The 24,557-nt window shown below is 53.1% G+C and overlaps 1 protein-coding gene across 3 annotated transcripts in view; it reads left to right on the top strand.

Annotated features, from left to right (window-relative positions):
* The window catches only part of Tmem184b (transmembrane protein 184B), a 60,796-nt gene extending 37,245 nt beyond the window's left edge, over nucleotides 1-23,551 (top strand). For 2 of the 3 annotated variants that reach the window (XM_045152433.1, XM_045152434.1), the window contains exons 3-10: nucleotides 213-378; nucleotides 12,062-12,152; nucleotides 12,508-12,583; nucleotides 15,952-16,043; nucleotides 16,751-16,920; nucleotides 17,301-17,495; nucleotides 20,592-20,612; nucleotides 21,311-23,551. In XM_045152433.1, the coding sequence (XP_045008368.1) occupies nucleotides 213-378; nucleotides 12,062-12,152; nucleotides 12,508-12,583; nucleotides 15,952-16,043; nucleotides 16,751-16,920; nucleotides 17,301-17,495; nucleotides 20,592-20,612; nucleotides 21,311-21,552 (1,053 nt within the window). In that variant the 3' untranslated portion in view covers nucleotides 21,553-23,551. The remainder of the gene's footprint in view (nucleotides 1-212; nucleotides 379-12,061; nucleotides 12,153-12,507; nucleotides 12,584-15,951; nucleotides 16,044-16,750; nucleotides 16,921-17,300; nucleotides 17,496-20,591; nucleotides 20,613-21,310) is intronic. The other variant, XM_045152435.1, reaches the window with a different exon arrangement.
* The last annotated feature ends 1,006 nt before the right edge of the window (nucleotides 23,552-24,557 follow it).

Here is a 24,557-nt window from a genome sequence, read left to right as displayed (position 1 = left end):
CAGAGGTAGGTGGATCGCTGTGAGTTCAAGGCCACCCTGAGACCATATGGTGAATTCCAAGTCAGCCTGGGCTAGAGCAAGACCCTACCGTGAAACACAAACAAACAAAAAAGTCTCGATCTGGCCAGGCACCTTCTCCAAGGAGTGGGCGTCAGAAGGCCTCAGGTGGGCTGGGGCGTGACAGCAGCCTCCGCTCTCCGCCCCTCTTCCAGATCTACATGCACCTGCGCTGCTACAGCCGCCCCAACGAGCAGCGCTACATCGTGCGCATCCTCTTCATCGTGCCCATTTACGCCTTCGACTCGTGGCTCAGCCTCCTCTTCTTCACCAACGACCAGTACTACGTGTACTTCGGCACCGTCCGCGATTGCTATGAGGGTGAGCGAGGGCCGCGGAGCAGGCGGGCGGGGGCGGGGCCCCGGGCGGAGGCGCACACTCCCAGGCTTCTGATGGGGGCCCCAGCCCCCTCTCTTGAGTTCCTCCCAGGGACTGTCAGACTTCATGAGGACCGGTCCAGATGTGCCTTACCTGTCTGGGTCTGCATCCTTCCCAGATCGACAGGTAACTGCACATATATCCCAAGTCTCCCTTTACAAACCCCAGGTGCCGCTGGGAAGGCTTACATAGCTGTCTGCGGTGAGTCTGGGGCCATGTCTACATGTGTCCCATGAGGTGTTTAGTGTCTCCAGAAAAGGGAATTAAAAAAAAAAGAAAAAAGCCCAGCCTGTTGGCGCATGCCTTTAATCCCAGCACTTGGGAGGCAGAAGTAGGAGGGTGGATGTCTGTAGTTCGAGGCCAGCCTGGTACTATAAGAGTGAGTTCTAGGTTAGCCTGGGCTAGAGTGAGGCCTTACCTAGAAAAAAAGAAGAAAAAAAGACAAGGGAATCTTGTCTCCATGGGCCTCAACTCCCAGTGTGGAGTGAGCTGGCCCTCACCCTCCTCCAGAGCTCTGGCCAATGCTACCAGCTGCCATAGGGAGACATGGAAGCAGCTCTGGCAGGGACAGAGGGTCCGCCTGGGAGGAAGCTGTGGGGAACATCTACTGGGCTGGCCTTGGCCAGGAGAGAGGCCAATAACTGGACAAGGGAACATCATACTGGAAGGCCAGGGCAGAGACAGTTTTTTGACTGTGTACATGGTTGGATTTTAAAAATTTGTTTCCTTATTTGTTCATTTAATTCATTTTTACCAGTACCCATGTAAGTCCAGATACACGAGGTGGTGCATGTATCTGAAGTTCATTTGCAGTGGCTAGAGGCCCTGGGACACCCATTCTCCCTCTCAAATAAACATATACACACATATATTTTGTTTTGTTTTGTTTTCTCAAGGTAGGGTCGTCTCACTCTGGCCCAGGTCGACCTGGAATTCACTATGTAGTCTCAGGGTGGCCTTGAGCTCACGGAGATCCTCCTACCTCTGCCTCCCAAGTGCTAGGATTAAAGGCGTGTACCACCATGCCCAGCAATAACATATTTTTTAAAAATTCAGGTTAAAGGTGAGCATAGTGGTTCATTTCTTTAATCCCAGCGTTCAGGAAGCAGAGGTAGGAGGATCACTCTGAGTTCAAGATTAGCTTGGAACTATAGAGTGAGTTTCAGGTCATCCTAGACTAAAGTGAGACCCTACCTTGAAAAACAACAACAACAGAATTCAGGTTAAGAAAATCTCCACATGCAGGGTAGAAGAGGGAAAAGCCAAAAGCCCAAAGATAGGTCATAGTCCAGGGATGCCCAGGTCTTAGACTGAGCGGGCAAGCAAGGATAGAGAGGAGCAGAGGTCTCTGAATTCGAGATTCCCTCTTCCCCAGCCTTTTTTTTTTTTTTTTAGTTTTTTTTTTGTTTATTTATTTATTTGACAGCAACAGACAGAGAGAGAAAGAGGCAAAGAGAGAGAGAGAGAGAGAGAGAGAGAATGAGCGCGCCAGGGCTTCCAGCCACTGCAAACAAACTCCAGACGCATCTGGCTAACATGGGTCCTGGGGAATTGAGCCTCGAACCAGGGTCCTTAGGCTTCACAGGCATGCGCTTAACCACTAAGCCATCTCTCCAGCCCTTCCCCAGCCTTTTGAGGGCTGTACAAAAGGTCCCCTGGGTCTTCCTATGTCTGCACTACTTCACTACTTTTTGTTTGTTTGTTTGTTTGTTTGCTTGCTTGCTTATTTATTTATTTGCATGGAGAGTATTGGGTACATGCCAGGGCTTCCTGCCACTGCAAATGAAACCCAGATGCATGTGTCCCTTTGTGCATCTGACTTTATGTGGTTGTTGGGGAATCAAATCTGGGTTGCTAGGCTTTGCAAGCAAGTGCCTTTGACCCCTGAGCAATCTTCCCAGCCCTTGTTGCTGTCTTTAAATTTTTTTTGTTTATTTCTTTGCAGGGGCGGGGGAGTGGGAGAACATGGGCATGCCTGGGCCTCTTGCCACTACAAATGAACTCTAGAAACATGTGCCACTTTGTGCATTGGGCTTTACATGGGCACTGGGGAATCAAACCCATACTAGCAGACTTTGGTAACAAGTACCTCTAACCTCTGAGCCATCTTCCCAGCCTCCCCCACCCCCCACAACTCCTTGCTGATTTTAAGGCATTGCTTTGGCCACGCCCAGCACTTGGCTGCTTCAGGACTTTGGAAGGCCTTGCCTTGACGGTGTCTGGCCACAACATACTCAACCCTAGGCAGCTGGAAGCTCTTCTTGGCCCACACTGAGCCTTGCATACCTGGCACAGGAAAGGCCTTTGGATTTGGCAAGGAAATGGAGGCACCTAATAGGAGCCCCCCCCCCCCCCGCCTCTCCCGTCCACGTTACCCCTTGTGTCTCTTTTCCCCCTTCACCCTCTACCACAACCATACCGGCTGCTGGAGCAGCAGGGTGTTTCATGGCCTTGGGAGGGTGGCATATACTGTTTCCCCAGTGCTGGACAACTTGCTCCCAGCCCCATGTGGGGCTGCCTCATCCTGCTTCCTCCCCTGCGCCACATTCTTTGTGCTGGGCACAACTGTAGGGCCTTGTCTGCTCTGGACACAGCCCTCAAAGGCCGCAGTGTGAGCACAGAGGCAGGCACGTGGTTCGTATCACTCTCTTTTTTTTCTTTTACTGGTTGCTATAGAACTCAGGGCCTCACACATGTTAAGCATATGTCCTACCTCAGTGAACTCCATCATTTAAACAATATTTTTATTTACTATTTGTATTTATTTTATTAGTTTAGGTTTGTTGAAATTTAATGTTAATTCCACACTCTGTTTCAGTAAAAACAATACAGATTTTGTTTCTTTGGCTTCAGTTAGCTATCCAGTAGTACAAATTAGCTTCAAGTTACACACGCTGAACAAAAGAGGTTGAGCGAGCGAAGGAGAGGGTTGGGGTGGGGAGGGGAATGAGGAGAGGGATATATATTTTTATTTATTTTATTCCCCTCATTTTTATTTACTTATTAGAGAGAGAGAAGGAATATGGGTGTGCCAGGGCCTCTAGCCGCCACAAATGAACTCCAGATGCAGGTGCCACCATGTGCATCTGGCTTATATGGGGGTCCTGGGGAATCAGACCTGGCTCCTTTGGCTTTGTAGGCAAGGGTTTTGGCCGCTAAGCCATCTTTCCAGCCCAGAATTCCATAATCCCATCCCCCCAGGTGGGTCTTGCTGTAGCCCAGGCTGATCTGGAATTCATTATGTAGTCTCAGGGTGGCCTTGAACTCACGGCAATCCTCCTACCTCTGTCTCCCGAGTGCTGGGATTAACGACTTGCGCCACCACACCCCGCTCAGAACTCTAATTTTTTTTTAAATTTTGTTCACTTTTATTTATTTATTTGAGTGTGACAGACAGAGAAAGAGACAGAGAGAGAGAGAGGGAGGGAGAATGGGTACGCCAGGGCTTCCAGCCACTGCTAACAAACTCCAGACACACGCGGCCCCTTGTGCATGTGGCTAACGTGGGTCCTGGGGAATCGAGCCTTGGACCAGGGTCCTTCGACTTCACAGGCAAACGCTTAACCGCTAAGCCATCTCTCCAGCCCAAGTACTCTAATTTTTAAATACACCTTTAGTGGCTTGTGCTGGGAGCCCTGCTTTTCCTTCTGGTGGCCCCAGGCACAGTGCTCCTGTATTTCTGGGAGAGAATGCAGAGAAGGGGACCTGCTCAGGGCTCCGCTGGGGCTCTCGTTAGAGCCTGGTGTTCCTGGAAACAGGGAAACCTCTGGGCTGGGGAAGGATAAGGCTGAGCATCCTTCACTCTGCAGGTGCCAGCCTCCAGTGGGCACCTGGAAGCAGCTTTCGCCCAGTTTTTTTTTTTTCTTTTCAAGGTAGGGTCTTGCTGTAGCCCAGGCTGACCTGAAATTCCCTATGTAGTCTCAGGGTGGCCTCAAACTCACAGTGAACCTCCTACCTCTGCCTCCTCCTTGGTTCTTTCAGAAGCAAAAAGCCGTTCCTTGCGTGAAGTTGTGAAAGGCTCCTGTAGACTAGGAGCAAATGTAGGTTCCCTCTTCTTGGCTGTTCTCTGAAGGTGGGGTGCCTAACAAACAGTGGGGAGAAAAGGGAACTTGCCCTGGGTCCTCACTCAGCGCTCCAGAATGGCAGCAGATGGTGGGCAGCACCCCCACTCTAGAAACCTCTTTGTTGTGCCCGCCTGCTCTAACTAGCTTCCCCGCTGGAGAGAGGTCCTCTGCTGCCCTGCGAAGACCATCTCCTAGCAACGCTATTGTCTGTGGCCTGGCTTCTCCCAGGGAGTTTACAAACAGCACACAGCTGCCCTGAAGCCGGGGCTGCAAGTTCACCTGCTTTTAGTGTCTGAGTCAGTGTTCCTGGCCTCACCCCCACCTGGCCCTTTTGTACCTCCACTCAGGTCTCTGCTCTGCTTGCCCATCCTTAAGTCTATGCAGCTGCCTCTTTTTTTTTTTTTCTTTTCAAGGTAGGGTTTCACTCTAGCCTAGGCTGACCTGGAATGTACCATGTAGTCTCAGGGTGGTCTTGAACTCATGGTGGTCGTCCTACCTCTGCCTCCCGAGTGCTGGGATTAAAGGCCTGCACCACGCCCGGGCTTTAGCTGCCTCATTAAAAAAAATATTTTATTTATATTTATTTATTAGAGAGAGAGAGAGCCGGGGGGGGGGGCAGGGAGGGACTGGAGAGAGAATGGACATGGCAGGACCTCTGGCCACTGCAAATAAACTCGACACCTGAGCCACCATGTGCATCTGGTTTATGTGGGATCTGGGGCATTGAACCTGTGTCCTTTTCTTTCTGTCACCTTTCCAGGAAAACTGTCCCATAACCTTTTCTTTTCCATTCTTGTTTTTTTTTCTTTCATTTTTAGAGATAGGGTTTCTAGCCCAGGTTGACCTGGACTTCACTATGTATTCCCAGGCTGGCCTTGAATTCATGGAGATCCTCCTACCTCTGCCTCCTGAGTGCTGGGATTACAGGCATGTGCCACCATGCTGGCTCTTTTCCTTTCTTCCCTCCTTCCCCTCCCTTATTCTCTCTCTCTCTCTGTTCAAGTTCTTGTGTGTGAGTACAGGCCTGCACATGGCCATGGTGCACAGGTGGAGGTCAGAGGACAACCCCAAGTGTTGGTCCTTACCTTCCACGTTGTTTGAGGCAGAACCTCTTCTTACTGCTGTGAGCACTGGGCTGCCTGGCCGCCCGTCTCACAGACACTTGCTGCTGCATCCAGCTTCACTCCTTCTTCCCTCTACCTTCTGTGTGCTGGGATTACAGGCGTGTGTCCACGCAGCCTTCCTGTCCCTTTTCTTGGATAAATGTAGCTTTTGCTTCATGTGCTGCTTGTCTGGCTTTTTGATTTGCTCTGTTTTGTATGTGCTGGTCACTCATTTCTTCCTGAATACTTCAATTGGATTACAAAAACAGCAAACCAACAAGCCCTAGCCAGGCATGTATCTCATGCTTATAATCCTAGCACTTCGGAGGCTGAGGTAGGATTACTATGAGTTCAAGGCCAGCCCGGGTTAGAGTGATACCCTGCCTTAAAAAACAAAATAGCCAAGCAGCCCTTCTCTCCATGAAGGCAGTGATGCGTGAATTTGTCAATGCCAGCTTTGTCACTTGGCGGGTTTCTCTTGGAGCCCTTCTGTTTCAGTCTGACTGCTTGCTTTCAAGGCCTGGCTGGTTGTATAGCTTGCAGTGTCCAGTGGGGTTATGACCGTTGACACCTTTTCTCCCCCAGCAGGCTGCATAGATTTTTCCAGTCGCAGGGAGGAGGCTTCGACTCAGTCTTGGGCTCCTTGCATCTGTTTGTTTTGGTTTTTGTGTTAGAAGCGCTCCTCAAATATCTAGTATCTTTCACTTTTTTTTTTTTTTCCCTTTTTTGGTGTTTCAAGGTTGGGTTTCACTCTAGCCCAGGCTGACCTGGAATTCACTCTGTTCTCAGGGTGGCCTTGAACTCTTGGCAATCCTACCTCTGCCTCTCAGGTGCTGGGATTAAAAGCATGCACTACCACGCCTGACGACTGTTTTTTTATTTAATGAGAGAGAGAGAGAATTGGCACGCCAGAGCCTCCAGCCACTGCAGTTGAACTCTACATGCATGCACCACCTGTGCGCATGTGCATCCTTGCCTGCTTGCCTCACCTTGTGCATCTGGTTTATGTGGGATCTGGAGAATCAAACATGAGTCCTTAGACTTCGCAGACAAGCGCTTTAACCACTAAGCCATCTCTCCAGCCTGCTTTGACTATTTTTTATATTGAAGAATGAACCTTCTGGTTGGCTCATTCTTCAATATAAAAAATACTTTTTATAGCCCACAGAGCCTTTCCTGTGCCATGCTTATGAAGCTGCAGGTGGGCACCACGTGGTTCTCACCTGGCAGGCTTGAGTGCAGAGAACGAGAGGATGTCTTTGTCCCCACAGTCACACTAAAGCTCTGCATTCTCTGGACACACCATTACTGCCCTCAGCTGGGCCAAGTTCTTTTTTTTTTTTTTTTTTTTTTTTTGAGGTAGGGTCTCACTCTAGCCCAGACTGACCTGGAATTCACTATAGAGTCTCAGGGTGGCCTCAAAGTAACAGCAATCCTCCTATCTCTTCCTCTGCCTCCTACATGCTAGGATTAAAGATCTGTGACACCACACTGGGCTTATGATCCAAGTTCTGTGTTAAAGCTCTAGAAAATAACAATGCAGTGGCTACACTTAAAGGCTTTTAGCCACTTTCTCCTTTTGTCCTGTCTCAGCCTCAGAGCTGCCACACACAATCCAGCTAGGGTCTTCTGGAGTCCTTTTTTCTCCCTCCCTCCCTCCCTGCTGTGTGTCCTTGGCTGGCCTAGAACTCAGAATCTTTCTGCCTCTGCTGGGGTTATAAGTGTGTACCACCACAGTTGGATCTTCTAGGGTACTTATTTATTTGGAGATAGGGTATGCATGTATGTAGCCCAGGCTGACCTGGAATTCACTGTGTATTCTCAGGATGGCCTTGAACTCATGTCGATCCTCCTACCTCTGCCTCCAGAGTGCTGAGATTAAAGGTGTATGCCACCATGCCTGGCTTTGTTGGGAATTTTTTTTTTTTTTTTTCGAGGTAGGGTCTTTCTCTAGTCCATGCTGACCTGGAATTTATTCTGTATTCTCAGAATGGCCTCCCATCTCATGGCCATCCTCCTACCTCAGCCTCTCCAATGCTGGGATTAAAGGTGTATACCACTATGCCCAGCTTTTTGTTGGTCTTTTTTTTTTTTTTTTTTTTTTTTTGAGGTAGGGTCTCTTGCCCAGACTGACCTGAAATTCACTAGGTAGTCTCAGGGTGGCCTTGAACTCATAGCGATCCTCTTACCTCTGCCTCCCGAGTGTTTGAATTTAAGGCGTGCGACACCACGCCCAGCTTGTTGGGATTTTTATGTGGTGTTTTTGGTTTACCATTGCTGTTTCCTCACCGCCAGCTCATTCTCACCTCCCCGTCACCTGGTGGACTGTCTGCTACCATCCCCATTACACAAATGTGAGACCAGGGCTTAGGTAGCCACAAAACTTGCCCGAGATGACCCAAATTGTAGTGGTGAGAGGCCAGACTTCCACCTGGGTCTCTGGACCCTGGGATTTGCTCTGTGCCAGGCTTGGTAAATGAGAGGACAAGACCAGCTTTTCAGAGAAGTAGGAACTCTATTGGGAAAGACATTCCATGTATGAGGGCAACAGGAGGAATGCAGTGTCCTTCATCCCATTTCAAAGTCAGACTTTTTTTTCAAGATAGTCATGCTATGGAGCCCAGGCTGGCCTTGAGTTTGCAATCCTCCTGCCTCCGCTTCCTATGTACCGGGAGATCTGAACCTATACCCAGCCCCAGAGTTCAGACTTCACACGGTCTAGTAGTAGTCCTAGGCAGATTCAAATGACTTAAGCAAGCTGATGGGCCATGGGAAAGCCGTAGGTTGCTTTGCTGCCAGAAGCAACTGTGATGATTGTGGTGCATTGGCCACGGCTCTGACAGATGGGAGGCATGAGAGTTCAGAGGAGCTGGGTGAAGCGAGGCGCTCTGAGGAGCAATGGAAGAGGCAGGGCAGAAAACATTCGGGGTGGAAGAAGAAAGGCAGGTGTGCAGAGGGCAGAGAGCCATGGGGGAGCAGCATGGACCTGGGGACATTTACACAGGGCTGGTCTCTTGTCCACCAGGGGAGTGGCACATTGTACTGTTACTGCCCAAGATGGCCACCTGCCGTGAAGAGGGGGAGGAGTGCTGAGGCCCCTGTGCACTGAGCAGAACAGATCTCTGTGGCCGGCACACAGAATTCTGTTTTCTAGCCACATCTTCGTTCTCTAGGATAGCCCACATCTCTCTAGATCACCCGATGATTTCGGTGTCGTGGTGGGCGAGGCCACGAGCTCTGCCGAGAGCTTGGAGCAGCCTGGTGCTCCCAGGGCCATCTGCCCCGCACATGGCGCATGGCACACAGTAGGTGCCAATGAGTGTTTACTGAGTGAACAGATGGATATGTCTGCCACCTGACCAGGGCGCTGCTGGCAGAAATGACCAGAGGAAACCCCTTAGCAGATTCTCTCCGAAGTCCAGGGCCCCTGGTGTGTGTTGTAGTTGTTGGTTTATGGGGGCTACAGCCGAGAGGTTGGGTGGGTGGCAGTGGCCTGGTCTACAGCTCCCTGTCCTGGCAGCTCCTGGCTAGAGAAGCTGCTCCTGAGAAAAGGAAGACTCGGGCTTTGGGTAGAAGCAGCCCCGTTCTGTCTCTGACACATGTTCCCACTGGCCGAAGCTCACCCTTACGCTCTGAAGATGCCTTCCTTCCAAGCTGGGCATGGTGGCACATGCCCGTGATCCCAGCCTCTGGGAAGCTGACACGAGAGGATCTCCACAAGTGTGAGGCCACACTGAACTACACTCCTTCCTGGGAGCTGCTCTGGGGCCGTGTGGGTTCTCCCTGACGTGTTGACCACGTTGCATCTCAGTCCTGCCGTCAACCCCATCCTCCTCCTCCCCTAATGGCAAGCTTTTGCCTTAATTTTAAGATACGGTATCCAGGACTGGGAATATGACTCAGTTGGTAGAGTGTTTGCCTGGCCTGCATGGGGCCTTGGGTTCAATCTCTAGCACCACATAAAACTGGCTGTGGTGTTGCACAGCTGTTATCCCGATACTTTGGAAGGAAGAGACAGGTGGATTGGAAGTTTAAAGTCATCTTTGCCTACATAGTGCCAGGTGAGGCTGGAATCTAGAAGGAGAAAGTTCTAGGTACCTGATGTCCAGAGTAAGAGGGAGAGAGACCATCTCTTCCCTCTGACCTGACTGCGGGGCCTGTGGTCACTGCTGTGTTCCCCAGGCCTGGCACAGGGCCTGACATGCAGGCTGTGGTGTATATTCAGGAGGCAGAGGGACCTCTCTGGGGACCGGGCCTGTAACCGTGATCAGAGGGCGGCAGGGCAGTAAGCCTGCTGCCTCAGCACCCCACTCCTGATTCACCATGTGCCAGCCTCTCTGCTCTTTTCATGTTTTGACGTCCAGTGTAAACTCCTTTGCTGAGGCTGGCCTGTGTTCTGTGTGGGTCTGTATTCTCCTAGCAAGGGGATGGGTTTGTCCAGTCAGGAGGTCAGGTTTGGCTGGTTGATTCCTGTCTCCTCAGAAAATCGTTGAGCCCATCCGTTATTGATTTACAATTCTTTGAAGGAAACTCAGCAAATTGGTATTTTCCTGACTGGCTGGCCCCAAAGCACTTTGGAGTCTTTTTTTTTTTTTAAGACAGGGTCTCATATCCCAGGCTGGCCCAAGGATGACCTTGAACTTGTGATCCTTTTGCCACTACCTCCCAAGTGCTAAGATTATAGACAAGTACCACCAAGCCTGGTTTTTGTTTGTTTCCAACAGACTGGCCATTTTTTTTAAAATGTCTGTTTATGTGTGTGTATGTATGTGGGGGAGATAATTGGCATGCCAGGGCCTCTAGCCACTGCAATCCAATTCCAGATGCATACACCCCCTCCTGCGACCTTGCACTTGCCTCATCTTAGTGCATCTGGCTTATGTGGGACTTGGAGAGTTGAACATGACTCCTTAGGGTTTGCAGGCAAGTGCCTTAACTGCTAAGCCATCTCTCCAGCCCAAGCCTATTTTTAGTGCTGGGGATGGAACCCAGGGCTTCAAATGTGAGCCATAGCCCCCAGAAGCTCTTGTTTGGGTGTGAAGGCTCATGCCTTTAATGCCAGCGCTTAGAAAACTGAGGTAGAAGAGTCTTAATGGCTTTCAGGTCATCCTGGGCTAGAGTGAGACCAGAAAGGAAGAAAGGAAACAGGGAGAGAGGGTGGGAAGGAAGGAAGGAAGGAAAGGAGGAAGGGAGGAGAAAGAAAGAAAGAAACTCTTTTCTTTACCTGAGAGGTGGGTGAAATTTGATGGTACCAAGCAGCCATATACAGAGGAGGATATGGCGAGGGCTTGACCAGGAACGCAGGTGTGCACCAATGTCATGTATCTTGTGACACAGGAAGGGAAAGGATGTGAGCTCAGGTTCCAAATCCTCAGGAGTGGATCACAGGAACCACTTGGTGAGAGGGGCTGACAGTCTCAGGCCCCTGAAGCGTTGGAAGAGTTTGCCTCAGGGGGGTACACTCGGTGAGGACAGACAGAATAGGCCCATGGCCTGCCCCGCACCTCCCCTGGAGCTAGGCCCCAGGCCTGTCCCTCTGCCATTTACCCCCTCAGCGTTGGTTGAGTTGAGGTGGTTGACGCTGGGAAGCCTTGGAGGACGGCCGCAGGGCTGTGGGAGGGAGGGACAGGGTCTCCGCAGGTTGCTGTGGCGCCCCATGGGGGCGCTCTTCTCCCCGCCCGCACCCCTCTCTGAACACCATCCCGCTTCCTGTGCTTTCAGCGTGCTCTTCCTTCACCCTCTTCCCATCTTGATAGTGACTACAGTGCCCTCTCCTCCCTCGGTGCCACCCATCTGTGGGCTTCTGGCACCCTGCGGGCAGGCCTTCGTGGAGCTGGCCCGACAGAAATCCTCTGGCACAGACCCTCACGCTGAGAGCTTCTGCTACAGATCTGGGGTCTCTGCGACGATGTCAGGGTGTCAGGCTTCCCTGACTCAGAGTGAGCGCACCGTGCTTCGTCCCAGGCACCTGCGCTGTATTCTGGGCGCTTCTCGTGTCCTGTCAGCTGTGCGTACGCCAGATGCTGCTGCAGGCTGTGGGGTGGGTGCAGCTCTGTCCTCATCCTTGTTTAGAATTTCTCCCACGGCCCCCTTCACTGTCTTGTAAAATTGCGATCTATAACACCCAGGCAATAGATAAGTGTCATTTCCCTGCGGAGCAAGCACACTGCCAGCCCTCCCAGGTCCCCCCTGCTCTCAGCCCCCTCTGTCACACCAAATCTGTGGTTGTCACTCTGGTGTCTTGGGGTATCACCACCGAGCAGGGTGGCTTGCCTGACAGTATGACTGCCTGTTTGAACTTAGACCCTACAGAAGGCGGGTAACTGTGGCTAGTCCCCCAAGGCTCCTCTGCTACTGCTGCTGCATGTGGCTGTGGCACTTCCCTTGCCATTCTGGCCCCACCAGCTGTTCGTCGGTCCTTTCTGTTGGTCTGAGTACTCTCCTCTGGACTTCCCGCAGCCCTGGTCATCTATAACTTCCTGAGCCTGTGCTACGAGTACCTGGGAGGAGAGAGCTCCATCATGTCCGAGATCAGGGGGAAGGCCATCGAGTGAGTATGGCAGCCCCCAAGCCCACACGGTGGCCTCCCAGCTGGACACACCGACCATTTCTGCCCATGAAGTTGACCTGCTGTGCTTGCCTACTTTTCCTAACCAAGGCCAGGTCTCTCTGGGACTTCTCCTTTCCTCTTGTCACCCTTGTCCTTTCCTGCTTGTGTTTCCTGGTTTGTGTGTCCCCAACCCTCTGGCCAGGGAAGCCTGCTTCCTTCACTACCTACCACTCATTCAGACGCCTTGCTACCTCTCCCGGGGTTCAAAAGCTACCCCAGCTGGGTGCCTGGACTGCCTAATAGGGAGGAAGGCTCCACATTTCCTCCTCACAGTCCCCATGCTTGTCTCTTCCAGGTCCAGCTGCATGTACGGCACATGCTGCCTCTGGGGAAAAACCTACTCCATCGGATTCCTACGCTTCTGCAAACAGGTGTGTGCCCAGCTGTGCCCCAAGCCCGGAGGAGCAGGCTCGGAGCCCCAGTCCAGGTCTGCTTCCTAGGGAGGAGCCCCTGCTGCAGGCCACCTGGGCCCCACGTGTGGAGGTCCCCAAGCTTACTGGAGGCGCGCTGTTAGCAGCATGTGCTCGGACAAAAGCGAGCATCCTGCTGGCTGTGGTTGCACGTGCCTTTAGTCCACTCAGGAGGCAGAGGTAGGAGGCTTGATGAGTTTGAGGCCAGCCTGGGGCTACAGAATGAGTTCCAGGTCAGTGTGAACTAGAGTGAGAAAAAATCAACACACACACACACACACACACACACACACACACACACACGCCCCCAAGTCTTGATGTATATGAAAATCAGAGGAAACAACTTGGGGATTTTACTCAGTAAAAAACTAGTCACTGTGACTACAGGTGGAAGGGCTTCCTTAATATGACACATAGCAGACAGGCCTGTGTGGTCGTGGTCTCTCTGCCCTATTCCCACATTCTCAGTTGGCAGTGCAGTGGCTTCTGGTTTCCTTGGCCACTATAGCCTGGCTAGAGGTGGTGTAAAGTGCCTGGGCCTAGGTATCTGACCATCTGAGTTTGAACCCAGCTTCTTATTTGACTATGACCTTAGATCGTTTGCTTAACCTCTCTAAGCTTTGGTTTAACCTTCTGTGAAATGGGTGTGCTGATACTTGTCTCAAGGGAAGATTGTTAGAAACAGATGAGGTAATTGATATAAGCCTTTAACACAGCAATGGCACATTCAGGGTACCTCCTTGAATGGTGAGTCTGAGGGTACCACACCCAGTCTTCATGATCTGCCGTTGGCCTCCATAGGGCCTCTGTCAACCCCTCTAGTATAGCCAAAAAGTCAAGAGGGAGCTTGGTGTGGCGGCACATACATTTATTCCCAGAGGCTTAGATAGGAGGATCACTGTGAGTTCATGGCCACATAGTAAATTACAGGCCATTCTAGGCTAGAGTGAGACCTTGCCTCAAAAAGAAAAGAAAAAAGTCAAGAGGGCAATGACATCCCAGCCCAGGCATCACAGCCCATCTGAGGCCATTCTAACTCCAGCTTCTGTGCAGAGACCACCCACACAGTCCCTGCAGACATGGCCATGAGGGGTCGCTCTCTGCTCCTGGCTCTGCCTCCTGGAGATGCTTCAGGATCCCCCCCCCCAAAATACAGGGAAGGGTTAAAGCTGTCCTGGTCCTGGGTGGGGCTGTCAAGCCTTTGTTTACGTGGTCAGCCGGCCAGGTTCCAGGCCCAGCTGTGACTCAGCCTTGCTTGATGATTATATTGTCTACAAAGTTTTGATCTCATGACCTCAAGTTGGCGTCACCAGCGCCCAGTTACAAATAGTTTCCCAGCCCAGTGGGCTCCGATGCTCTGCTCCCGAGCCTCATTGCGCGGGCAGGGAGGGGTGATGAGGGACGGTGGCGCACAGGAAGGCTCCCGGGGGGCCTGAGTCCTTGGGAACTCTTGTTAGAAGTAGAAATTCCTGGCTGAAGCTCAAGGTCCACGGTAGAGTGCTTGCCTGACATGTGTGAGGCCCTGAGTTCTGTCCCCTACACCACATGAAAGAGGGAAGGAGAGACTGCGGAAACAGCGGTCTCATCCCAGCCCAACCGAGCTCTGGAAAGAAATATCCACTTCTGGAACCAGCTTGTGATTATTATTATTTTTTCTTATTTATCTAGATAGGGTCTTGCTCTCTAGCCCAGGCTGATCTGGAATTTACTGTGTAATCTCAGAGTGGCCTTGAGCTCACATCGATCCTTCTACCTCAGTCTCCCAAGCACTGGGATTAAAGGTGTGCACCACCATGCCTGGCTTTTAAAAACTTTTTATTGACAAACTTCTATACATATAGACAATATACCCTGATCATAATCCCCTCCCACCAGCCTCCCTCCCCCTCCCCTGAGAGTCTCTTGTTTGTTACTAGTCTCCCATTTTGATGTCACTCCCCCACCCCTCACTATAGCATGTGGTCTTTTTTGTTGTGGTGGTTTTGTTTTGTTTTGTTTTTTTTTTTTTTGACCTAGGGTCTCACTGTAGCGCAGGCTGACCTGGAATTCACTATGTAGTCTCAGGGTGGCCTCAGACTCCTGGCGATCCTTCTACCTTTACCATGCAAGTGCTGGGATTAAAGGCGTGTGGCAGCACGCCCATATAGCATGTGATGTTGACATCCGTCCTGGCCTGCAAACGTCAGGCTGGGGTGATAGAAGAGCTCATGTCACAGGGCTCACCATGCGCTGTGGTGTGACCTCCACTCTTCTCTTTTCCCTGAAGGGTGTCAGTCCACTTCCTCCGGGTGGGTCTTGTGGCCAGGGAGTGCTGTCCGGCTTTTTGTCAGCAGCACCAAAGCTCTGCCCCTGTCACATGTGCCTTGGTTGTGGCTCCCCTCTGGTCAGGTCTTCAGTGGGGTCCCAGGCTGCCTTCTTTGCTCCACCCCCAGCTCCATCTGGAGCTATAATGGCTCAGCCTCTGTATTTGGAGTCTCTCACTTGCCCACTCCCTCCTCCTCAAGGGGGGAAAGGCCTCTGGCTTAGGTTGGCTGCTTTTAGATCTGTGGTCAGTGTAGGGATTCTGTGGGTGCCAGCTACCCCTCAGGTTTGCATGAACCGTGGAGCCTGGCTAAGGAATCGTGGACTACAGATGGAGTGGGCAACTTCAAGGATGTTCTGTGGCTCTCTGCCCTCACAGCTGCAACCCTGTGGTGTGGGTTGGTTATGTCTGTTTCACCAGATGGCTGTGTCACTCAGAGGCCAGTGCTGTCTTAATTGACACCACTCAGAACTGCAGGACCCGAGGGGGCATGCCTCTTCTCACCTGCTGTGCCTGTACATCATCTCCAGCCAAGTCAGACCCCAGCCCAACAGAAACACTGGCCCAGGACCGAGCATGAGGCTGGGGAGTTAGCTGAGAGCATGGGAGGTGGCCCTCGCCCACCTGATGCCCATGGGGCAGAGTGGATTGCTTAGCACACAGAAGCCGCTGTGTCTCCAGTGCCCAGTCCCGGCCCTTGGCCTTGTGCCTGCATGACAAGCAGAGCTGTGTGAGAGCTGCTTCCTCTGCCGGAGCCTGTCCCCTGCCATGTTCCTGAAGGCCTTCCCCTCTGAGAGCCTCTTTGAGATGTCACCTACCTCCTGGTCCACTCGGCCCTGCATCGTTGGTTCTTGCATCCCCAGCGTCCTCGGGAATTGTGTCCTCCTCCTGCAGACAGCAGCAGTCCCCTAGCAGCAGGACACAGGCCTTCCCTCTGTCCAGCATGCAGCCCAGGTCCAGCTGCCAGAGGAGGGGCTTTTTCTGCACGCCCCCCCCCCAGCCCACCCTGTTCTGTCTCCTCAAACAGGCCACCCTGCAGTTCTGCGTGGTGAAGCCCCTCATGGCTGTCAGCACCGTTGTCCTCCAGGCCTTCGGCAAGTACCGGGATGGTGACTTCGAGTAAGCAAGGCTCCTCCCTTGGACCTGTGGGTAGAGTATTGGCACAGGGGTGGTATCCTACCCACACAGGCCCTGTGACTGTGACCCTCCTGAGCTGACTTTCTGAGCCTGAGCCTGAGCCTGAGCCTGGCAGTGCCAGTCCAGGAGCTCCTGAGCTAGTCATTTCACCTTCAGGCTTCACAGCAGTGCCAACGGGCAAGCCTCAGTGGGGTGGGGACTACTGTAAGGCAGGCTGAGAGGGAAGGAGCAGCCAGTCCGAGTATAAAGTTCCCATGTGTTTCACTTGGGGTCGTCAAAAGGGGCCACACTCCTGGCTCCATGCTTCCCTCACACTGCCTGTGACCCCTGCCACAGCGCTGCCTGGGCGGGAAGCCCACTGAAGGGATGTGGAAGCGCAGCAGGCTCAGGTTCACCCACTAGACCACTTGTTGCCAGGCATGAGGCCCTCCAGCATGGCCTGGCTTCCCTGCCAGGGAGGAGCCCCTCAGCAGGGCCCCACATGAGTGCAGCTGAGCAGAAGGCTGGCACACCTGCTGGCACACCTGCACCCCACTTCCAGTGTGCTTCTCCGTCCCATCCCCTGCTGCCTCATTGTGCCCTGCTGAAGAGCATGGACATGAACCACGGGGGACAGAGTTTGGGCAGGGTGACAAGGGAGCCACCTGCCATAGCAGGGTGGTCCCAGCCACAGCATGCCTGTTCCCCAGTGTCACCAGCGGCTACCTCTACGTGACCATCATCTACAACATCTCCGTCAGCCTGGCCCTTTACGCCCTCTTCCTCTTCTACTTCGCCACGCGGGAGCTGCTCAGCCCCTACAGCCCTGTGCTCAAGTTCTTCATGGTCAAGTCCGTCATCTTTCTCTCCTTCTGGCAAGGTTTGCCCCCACCCAGCCTTGTGACCATGGCCCCTGCGCCTCTTTCTTTCCGAGCCCCATTACCCCTTGTGTTTGTGTCCCTAGGATCTAAGGGCTGACCTAGAGGCTCTCGGGAGCCTGGCACTCGGCCACTGAGGACACTTGGGAGGGATGAGGCTTGCAAGAAAGTGCATAATTGGTGATGTCCAAGTTTTATGGCTGTCAGGAAGCCAGGAGGGTGGGGCTTCCAGAGGCCTTGATTTTGTATCACCATCCTGCTCCACGGAAGCCACCGAGTCCCCTTCAACCTCATTAGCTGTGTGGGCATTTGGGTGGGGCTGCATGGAGCCAGGAGTCTGGCCAGGGTCCAGTCTGGGGCTAGACCGTGCCTTCCTGTCCAGGCATGCTGCTGGCTATCTTGGAGAAGTGTGGGGCCATTCCCAAGATCCACTCGGCCCGTGTGTCTGTGGGTGAGGGCACCGTGGCAGCCGGCTATCAGGACTTCATCATCTGCGTGGAAATGTTCTTCGCAGCCTTGGCCCTGCGGCACGCCTTCACCTACAAGGTCTATGCTGACAAGAGGCTGGATGCGCAAGGTACGCGCTAGGCCCCTGGGGCAGCCCTCTGCCGAGGAAGGGGGTTCCAGAGCCTCTGGTGCGTCACATTGTAGGACTCCTGCTGCCCAGTATCTTGCGGGGCCTGGCCCTCATCTGTAGTAGGAAAGGGGCCACCATGGTCAGGGCCAAGGAGGACCCCCAATTTGGTCCTAGAAGCTAAGTCCACCCTTGTCTTGCAGTGGGTCTCATATGGAAACCCAGAAATGATATGGAAAGAAAGTAATACACCTGTTATCCCAGTACTGAAAGGCTGAGGCAGGAATGTTGCCATGAGTTCAAGTCCAGCCTGGATTACATAGAGAGTTCCTGTCTTGAAAAAACATCAGACCTGGTAGTTCACACCTATAATCCCAGCACTTGGGAGGCTAAAGTAGGACGATTTCAGTGAGTTCATGCCAACCTGGGCTATACAGACTGAGTTCCAGGTCAGCCTAGGTTTAAGTGAGACCCTGCCTAAAAAAAAGGAGAAGAAGAAGAAGAAATAAAAGAAAGAAAAAGAAAAGGGTTGGAGAGATGGTTTAGTGGTTAAGTGCTTGCCTCTGAAGCCTAAGGACCCCTTGTTCAAGACTCAATTACCCCAGAACCCACTTGAGCCAGATGCACAAAGTAGCACATGCATCTGGAGCTCGTTTGCAGTAGCTGGAAGCCCTGGTACGCCCATTCTTTCTCTCTCTGCCCCTTTCTCTCTCTCTGTCTGTGTCTCAAATACATAAAGAAAAATAAACAACAACAACAAAATCAAGCTGGGTTAGCCAGGCGTGGTAGTGCACACCTTTAATCCCAGCACCCAGGAGGCAGAGGTAGGAGGATCACCATAAGTTTGAGGCCACCCTGAGACTTTGTAGTGAATTCCAGGTCAGCCTGGGCTAGAGACCCTACCTTGAAAAACCAAAATAATAATAATAATAATAACAATAATAAGATAAATAAAAACAAAATCAAGCTGGGTATGGTGGCACACACCTTTAATCCAGCATTTGGGAGGCAGAGGTAGGAGGATTGCTGTGAGTTTGAGGCCACCCTGAGAATACATAGTAAATTCCAGGTCAGCCTGAGACCCTACCTTGGGAAACAAAACAAAACAAAAAACCAAACAAGAAAAAAGGGGGCTGGGGAAATGGTAATGGCTCAGTGGTTAAAAGGCACTTGTTTGTAAAGCCTACCAGCCTAGGTTCAAATCACCAGTACCCATGTAAAAGGCAGATGCATGAAGTGATTCATATATCTTATGTGTGTTTATAGTGGCAAGAGGCCCTGGTGCCATTCTCTGTCTCCTCTCAATAAATAATTTTTTTAAAAAAAGAGCAGCCAGATATGGTGGCACACACCTTTTATCTCAGCATTTGGGAGGCCAAAATAGGAGAATTGCTGTGAGCTCAAGGCCAGTCTCAGACTATAGAGTGAATTCAAGGTCAGCTTGAGCTAGAGCAAAACTCTACCTTAAAAAAAAAAAGAAGAAGAAGAAATTATAACAGAGTCGGAATAAATAAATTCCTAAGAACTCCCAGTACCCAACATGGTTCACGATACTTGTTTTGCCCTTTAATTCTGGCCTCTGTAAAGTTTTTATTATTATTATTAATTTGAGAGAGAGAGAGAATGGGTGTGCCAGTGCCTTCAGCCACTGTGAATGAACTCCAAATGTGTGCGTCTGTGTCTGGAGATTCGAACATGAGTTTTTAGGCTTCACAGGTAAGCCCCTTAACTGCTAAACCATCTCTCCAGCCCTGTAAAGTTCTTCAAATAGCAGCCCTGCTTACTTGTAAGAAGCAGGGTCAGAAGGCAGTAGCTTTTCAATGCATTCCTTTATACCTCTAACCTTTCTTGCTAGATCTGTGGTTAACAGCCCAGGACACACAGGAGGTGGCCTTGGGGGAACTTTTCTCCTCTGTGATTGGTCAGGGTCTGTGTGAGAGCTGTGATTGTGTTATTGGGGTGAACTCCCTGGTGGTGAGTGATAGGGATGTGTAGTTGCCTGTAGAATCCTTGGGCTTAGAGGGCGGGGGAGAGGAGGCTGGGCCTGTTTCCAGAGGAGGAAGAGGAAGCTGGCATGCCCAGTAGGAGAGATGGAAGGGCCTGGGAGAGGAGGCCTCCTGTCCAAGGCATTGTCCTTGGAGATGTCAGCTTTTCCCCATGGCTGGAGGCAAGAAACCTACTTCTGCAGGTCCAACATCCACCACAGGCCCCTGCGCCGGCTGGCAGGGGTCTGCAGCCACAGGGCTCCCTGTTCACTCCCTCCACTGCTCCTGCCCTGGTTGAAGAGGCCTCATGCCTGCTGGGCACGGTTCTCGGCATACCAGTGGCCGCACTCTGGTTGATGGCCCCTTCCCTGTTTCAAGTTACTAGCTGGCTGGTGCCCCTTGCTTCCTGCTGGGCCCCGCGGGGGTGGCAAGAATCCGGCCAACACTAACCCATGTCCCTTGGGCCTGGGTTGACAGTATGTGCTTGGGGATACCACTCTGGGGACTGGAACCAGACCACTAGAAGGAGCAAGCTGGGCTGCGGCCAGAGAACCATTCTTGTAGAAGCTGTCTGCTGATGGCCCAGGCTGGCATTCTACACATTGTCCCTCAGACACCCACCCCTGCCACCAGTTAGAGGTTCAGGAAGAAACAGTGCAGCTGGAGTACAACCTGCTCAGGGCAAGCTGCGGCTGCTGTAGGCTGTGTGTGTCCTCTAACCAAGGCCCCGGCTTCTCTCAGCTTCACGTCAGGTTGGGGTGCTGAGCCAGCTCTGCTCTGAGGTTCCCCTCAGAGCCTCGATTTCTGTAGCCCTGTGTGTTGGGCTGTGGTGCAGGTGCAGCCAAGCCTGGGGGTGGTGAAGGTGGGGACGGCTCAGATGAGGAGAGAGAACTCCCACTGCATCAAGTGACCCATTAGCATGAGCACTAGGGGTGAAATCACCCCTGACTTTCTGGGCAGCCGTAGAGGACCGGGTGCCCAGCATCGGGGAGGTGTTAGCAGGGCCTGGGGCGGGCAGGCACCGTTCACTCAGCTGTCTCTTGTCTTCTCTATCCCTCCGGCTTCTCTCCCCGCCCCTTTGCCTTGCATTTGCCCCCGGTTTGGCCGCGGGTAGTGCCAACATACGGCCCTTACGGTAGGTCTCTCTCTGCTGTCTGCACGTCCACCCTGCACGTCTGTCCTGGTCCTGTCACCGGCATGCCTCTGTGTACATCTGTGTCCCTGTCTCCTCCTGGGAGACACCCCTGGGTGGGAGAGCCCAGAGCACCCACCTGCGGACGGCCGTCCTTTGTAGTGCTTGTCAGCTTTTGTCCTGGCGTGTAGCAGTGTTTCAGAAGCAGAGAAAACAGAATGGGAGACTCTGCTATGAGTCACAAGCCCCGGATTGGCAGACCAGCTTGGCTTGGTGGCCTGGGTCATTTTTCCCCCTGAGCTTATGGGGCACATCATGACAGGGAGGGCAGAGAGCTCCCCACCCTTCAGAGGAACAGCCAGGGGGCCAGCCCGGCGTGCGAGGCCTCTGTGCTTGGCTCAGTCCCATAGAAGAGTCCTTCCGGGTGGGAGCCAAGGTCTGGCCCCGTGGGGTCTAGGGCGAGCCACACACACTGCCTGCAGCTTCCCTGTGCTCCCAGGGGTGCCTTTCTCCCTCTGACCGGGCTCCCTGTGGGCTCCCCACTGCCACTGTCCAGCCGCAGTCGCTACAGTCCTGTCCCTTTCACGTGCCCTGTCCCGGGGGGGGGGGTGGAGGCTGAGTGATAGTCGCAGGGTGGGGGTTCTCCCAGGAGTCTTCATCGTCCCTGTCCTGGCCCCTCACTCCGCCCGCCTCCCCCACAGGCCGCTGTGCTCCCATGAAGAGCATCTCCAGCAGCCTCAAGGAGACCATGAACCCACATGACATCGTTCAGGACGCCATCCACAACTTCTCGCCCGCCTACCAGCAGTACACGCAGCAGTCCACGCTGGAGCCGGGGCCTACCTGGCGCGGCGGTGCCCACGGCCTCTCCCGCTCCCACAGCCTCAGCGGCGCCCGTGACAATGAAAAGACGCTGCTGCTCAGCTCTGATGACGAATTCTAGGTGCGGGCGCTGGAAGGAGTGGCCTCAGCTTTGCCCTTGCCCTTTATTTATTGGACCAGAAAGAAACACTCACATATCTCTTCCAGAGGAACCAGGCCTAGGCTGTCTGCACCAGGGGCAGCCCAGACTCCCCACAGGCCTCCAGGAATATGTAGATGTGGCCAGCCCTGGGGTTGGAGCAGAGGACATTGGCCGCAGTTCCATGCTTCTGCTGCCCACTCTGCACTGGGGATACCCCAGTACCAGCCATGCCTGGGCCCAAATGCTTGTGTGTGGACCAGCAGCTACAGCCTAAGCCCCCTCCCCAACAAGACATAGCCTACCCCCACACCGTGCAATACCCCAACCTCGGCTCTTCGCGTGTGTGCCCCACCTTGTCTGTGAGATCTGCCTGGCTCCAGGCAGAGGGACATGGATGCTCTGGGGACTCCCTCCCAATTCAGGACTGGCATGCTGCAAGCATCAGAGCCAGGCCCCAGGAGCCTTGGGACCCAGCTAGTAAGGGGCGTCAGTGCCTGTAGGTCCTTCTGGTGAAGCAGGGGCCTCCGGACCCCTGGTGTCCTCACTGTGGCCACTCTGCCTGCCTCCTACCCTTCCTTCTGGCCTGCCAAGGATAGCCAGCAGCCCATACTGCCCTCTCACTTAGGTCCTGCTCTTGATAGGTGGGGTAGAGCCCCCCCCCCCCACTTCCTGACTGCTCCAGGGGCTCCTCCATGGAGCAGCCAGAGCCTCTGCTGGTCCTGGCCTCTCCCCAAGGCTTCTCCCTCCTAGGTCAGGGGAAGGTCTGAGCCTCCACATTCCTGAAACCTCAGGGATGCCAGGAGGGATTGCCATGTAGTGGAGGCTGAGGTAGGGCATAATCCCAGAAAATCCCCCACCCCACCCCTGGGTCCTCTGGCTACATGGGGCCCCAGCCCATCTCTTCTGTGCCTTAGTCAAATACGAAAGCCCCCTTCCAAGTCCCCACTGGCCCAGGCACCTCGGGGGTTCTTGTTAAGCTGCTGGCACTCAGGATCCTGCAACACTGGGCCAGGCACGCTTGGCCAGGCCTCAGGAATGGCTGGGACCACCCATCCCCTCCCCTAGCCTCTGCACACCCATATCCCAAGCCTCTTTCCAGGGCCAGAGCCCCAGGCAGGTGAGCCTGTGCCAGTCACTGGCCTAAGAAGAAACTTCAAGGGAGGACAGCACATACTCCTCGTGCGGGCAGAGCTCCCGGCAAGTGGACCCGGGCAGTGCCTGGGTCAGAGTTGCTGTAGCCTTGAGAAGAGGGTGGAGTGAGGGAGCAGGAAGGGGCCGGCTCTGTGACCTTCCTTTGGTACTCCTAGAACCAACAGGCTCCCTCGCTGGGCTCTGTGGGGAGGGTCCTCATGGGACACTTGCATCCCAGCAACATTCCCTGCCTTCTTCCTTCTTTCGTTGTGACCCAGAGGCCTGCATGTGGGCTACCACAGGGCCAGCTTTCAGTCCCACCTAGTCCTGAGCTGTCCAGGATGGTGGCTGGCGGGTGTGAGCCCTTTCGGGAGTGACTCTGGCTCCCTCCCACGTCTGCTCACCAGTCTGTTTCTGACTCTTCCTCTCCTCTTAGGCCAAAGCGTGCAGCTGATTCCTGTCCCCACGGGCCCTGCCCACCCTGGCCTGGCCTCGGGGTGCTCAGTGGCAGGGAACTAGTGGTTCCCAATGACATGGGATGGGAACCTGTGCCCGACTGCGATTTCCTCCTCCATAGGATGCATAACCTATCTTGTCTCTCTTTTTTTTAAATTTTTTTTTTCCAGATAGAGTAGCTCTTTGTACATAAAAAATACTTGAAAATTAATTGTATGATGTATGAAAGGACAGAGTCCCCTAGTTTTGTATCTCGTCGTATGACTGCCATGAGTTCCATCAGAAAGCCGCTCTATTTTGGTCTCTGTGACATTTTAAATGCGTGACAGAAATGAGCAAATAAAATGAGAAAGAAATATATATGAAATAATATAGATTGTATTGAAATCTCTCTTGCCTACAGGTGAAGTTTTTTTCCCACCCGACTTCATGTGTGTGGGGTATAGTGGTCATGAGCTGGGGTGTCTGTCCTTTCCCTGTGTGTGATACGTAGATCATGGGATGGCGTTCACGGTGTCAGACTGGTCAGGTTCCAGGTCCTCACTGGACAGTGCCTCCATCCTCCCAGCCACCAGTTAGATGGATCCCTTCTGTAGGCGACTGGGTCTGCAGAAAAGTAAGTAAGGGTTCGTCACCTAGAAGAGGAGACATTGGGTTCAAGCCCTGATTCCCCGGACATTGAAGAGAATTAGGAAACCTTTCTTCTGGGTCTCTTCTCGCCTGAGCCCATGCTCCATCCTAGGAACCTGGGCACCAGGAAGCCTGGGACAAGGGTACTTACTGGGCATGGCACTTTCCCTCCCCTCTGAATGCCTTTCTGAGGCCTGGCCTGTTGCTGACTGGAATGTAGAGAATGCAGCGTGGGTGGGGGAAAATCCCAGCCACCTAGAGGGAAACAGCCCACTTGTCCCTCCCCTCGGCTTCCTGCTGCCCATGCTGTAGGCCTGAGCTCAGCATTTCAGGATAGAGTCCTGGCAGAGCCCCAGCCTCAGGAGAGAAAGCTCTGTGGGTCCAGCCAAGCTATGTGGTTTGGCTCTTGGCTCTCCGACTCTGTTCCACCATCTCTTCCCCAGCCACACGTGCTTCTCACTCCAGTCCTCTTTCTCACTCTTCTTTTTTTAGTTCTTCTGAGGTAGGGTCTTCTGAGGTAGGCCCAAGCTGACTCACTATGGAACTCACTATGTTTTGAACTCATGGTGATCCTCCTACCTGTGCCTCCCAAGTGCTGGGATTAAAGGCGTGCACCACCATGTCCAACTGTGTCCTACTCTTAAACCTTGCAGCCCTTTCAGGGTTTTTGTTTTGTTTTTCCTGGTCTGTGTCCCTATAGCTCCTTCATTTTACAGAGATTGCAACAAACCCTAAGTGCTAAGGAGCATGCACGTGGGGTTCCAGCC

This window comes from Jaculus jaculus, chromosome 6, assembly GCF_020740685.1.
Source record: "Jaculus jaculus isolate mJacJac1 chromosome 6, mJacJac1.mat.Y.cur, whole genome shotgun sequence".
Taxonomy (NCBI): Eukaryota; Metazoa; Chordata; class Mammalia; order Rodentia; family Dipodidae; genus Jaculus; species Jaculus jaculus.
Note: the sequence above shows the minus strand (reverse complement) of the source record. Positions and strands in the feature narration are given on the sequence as shown.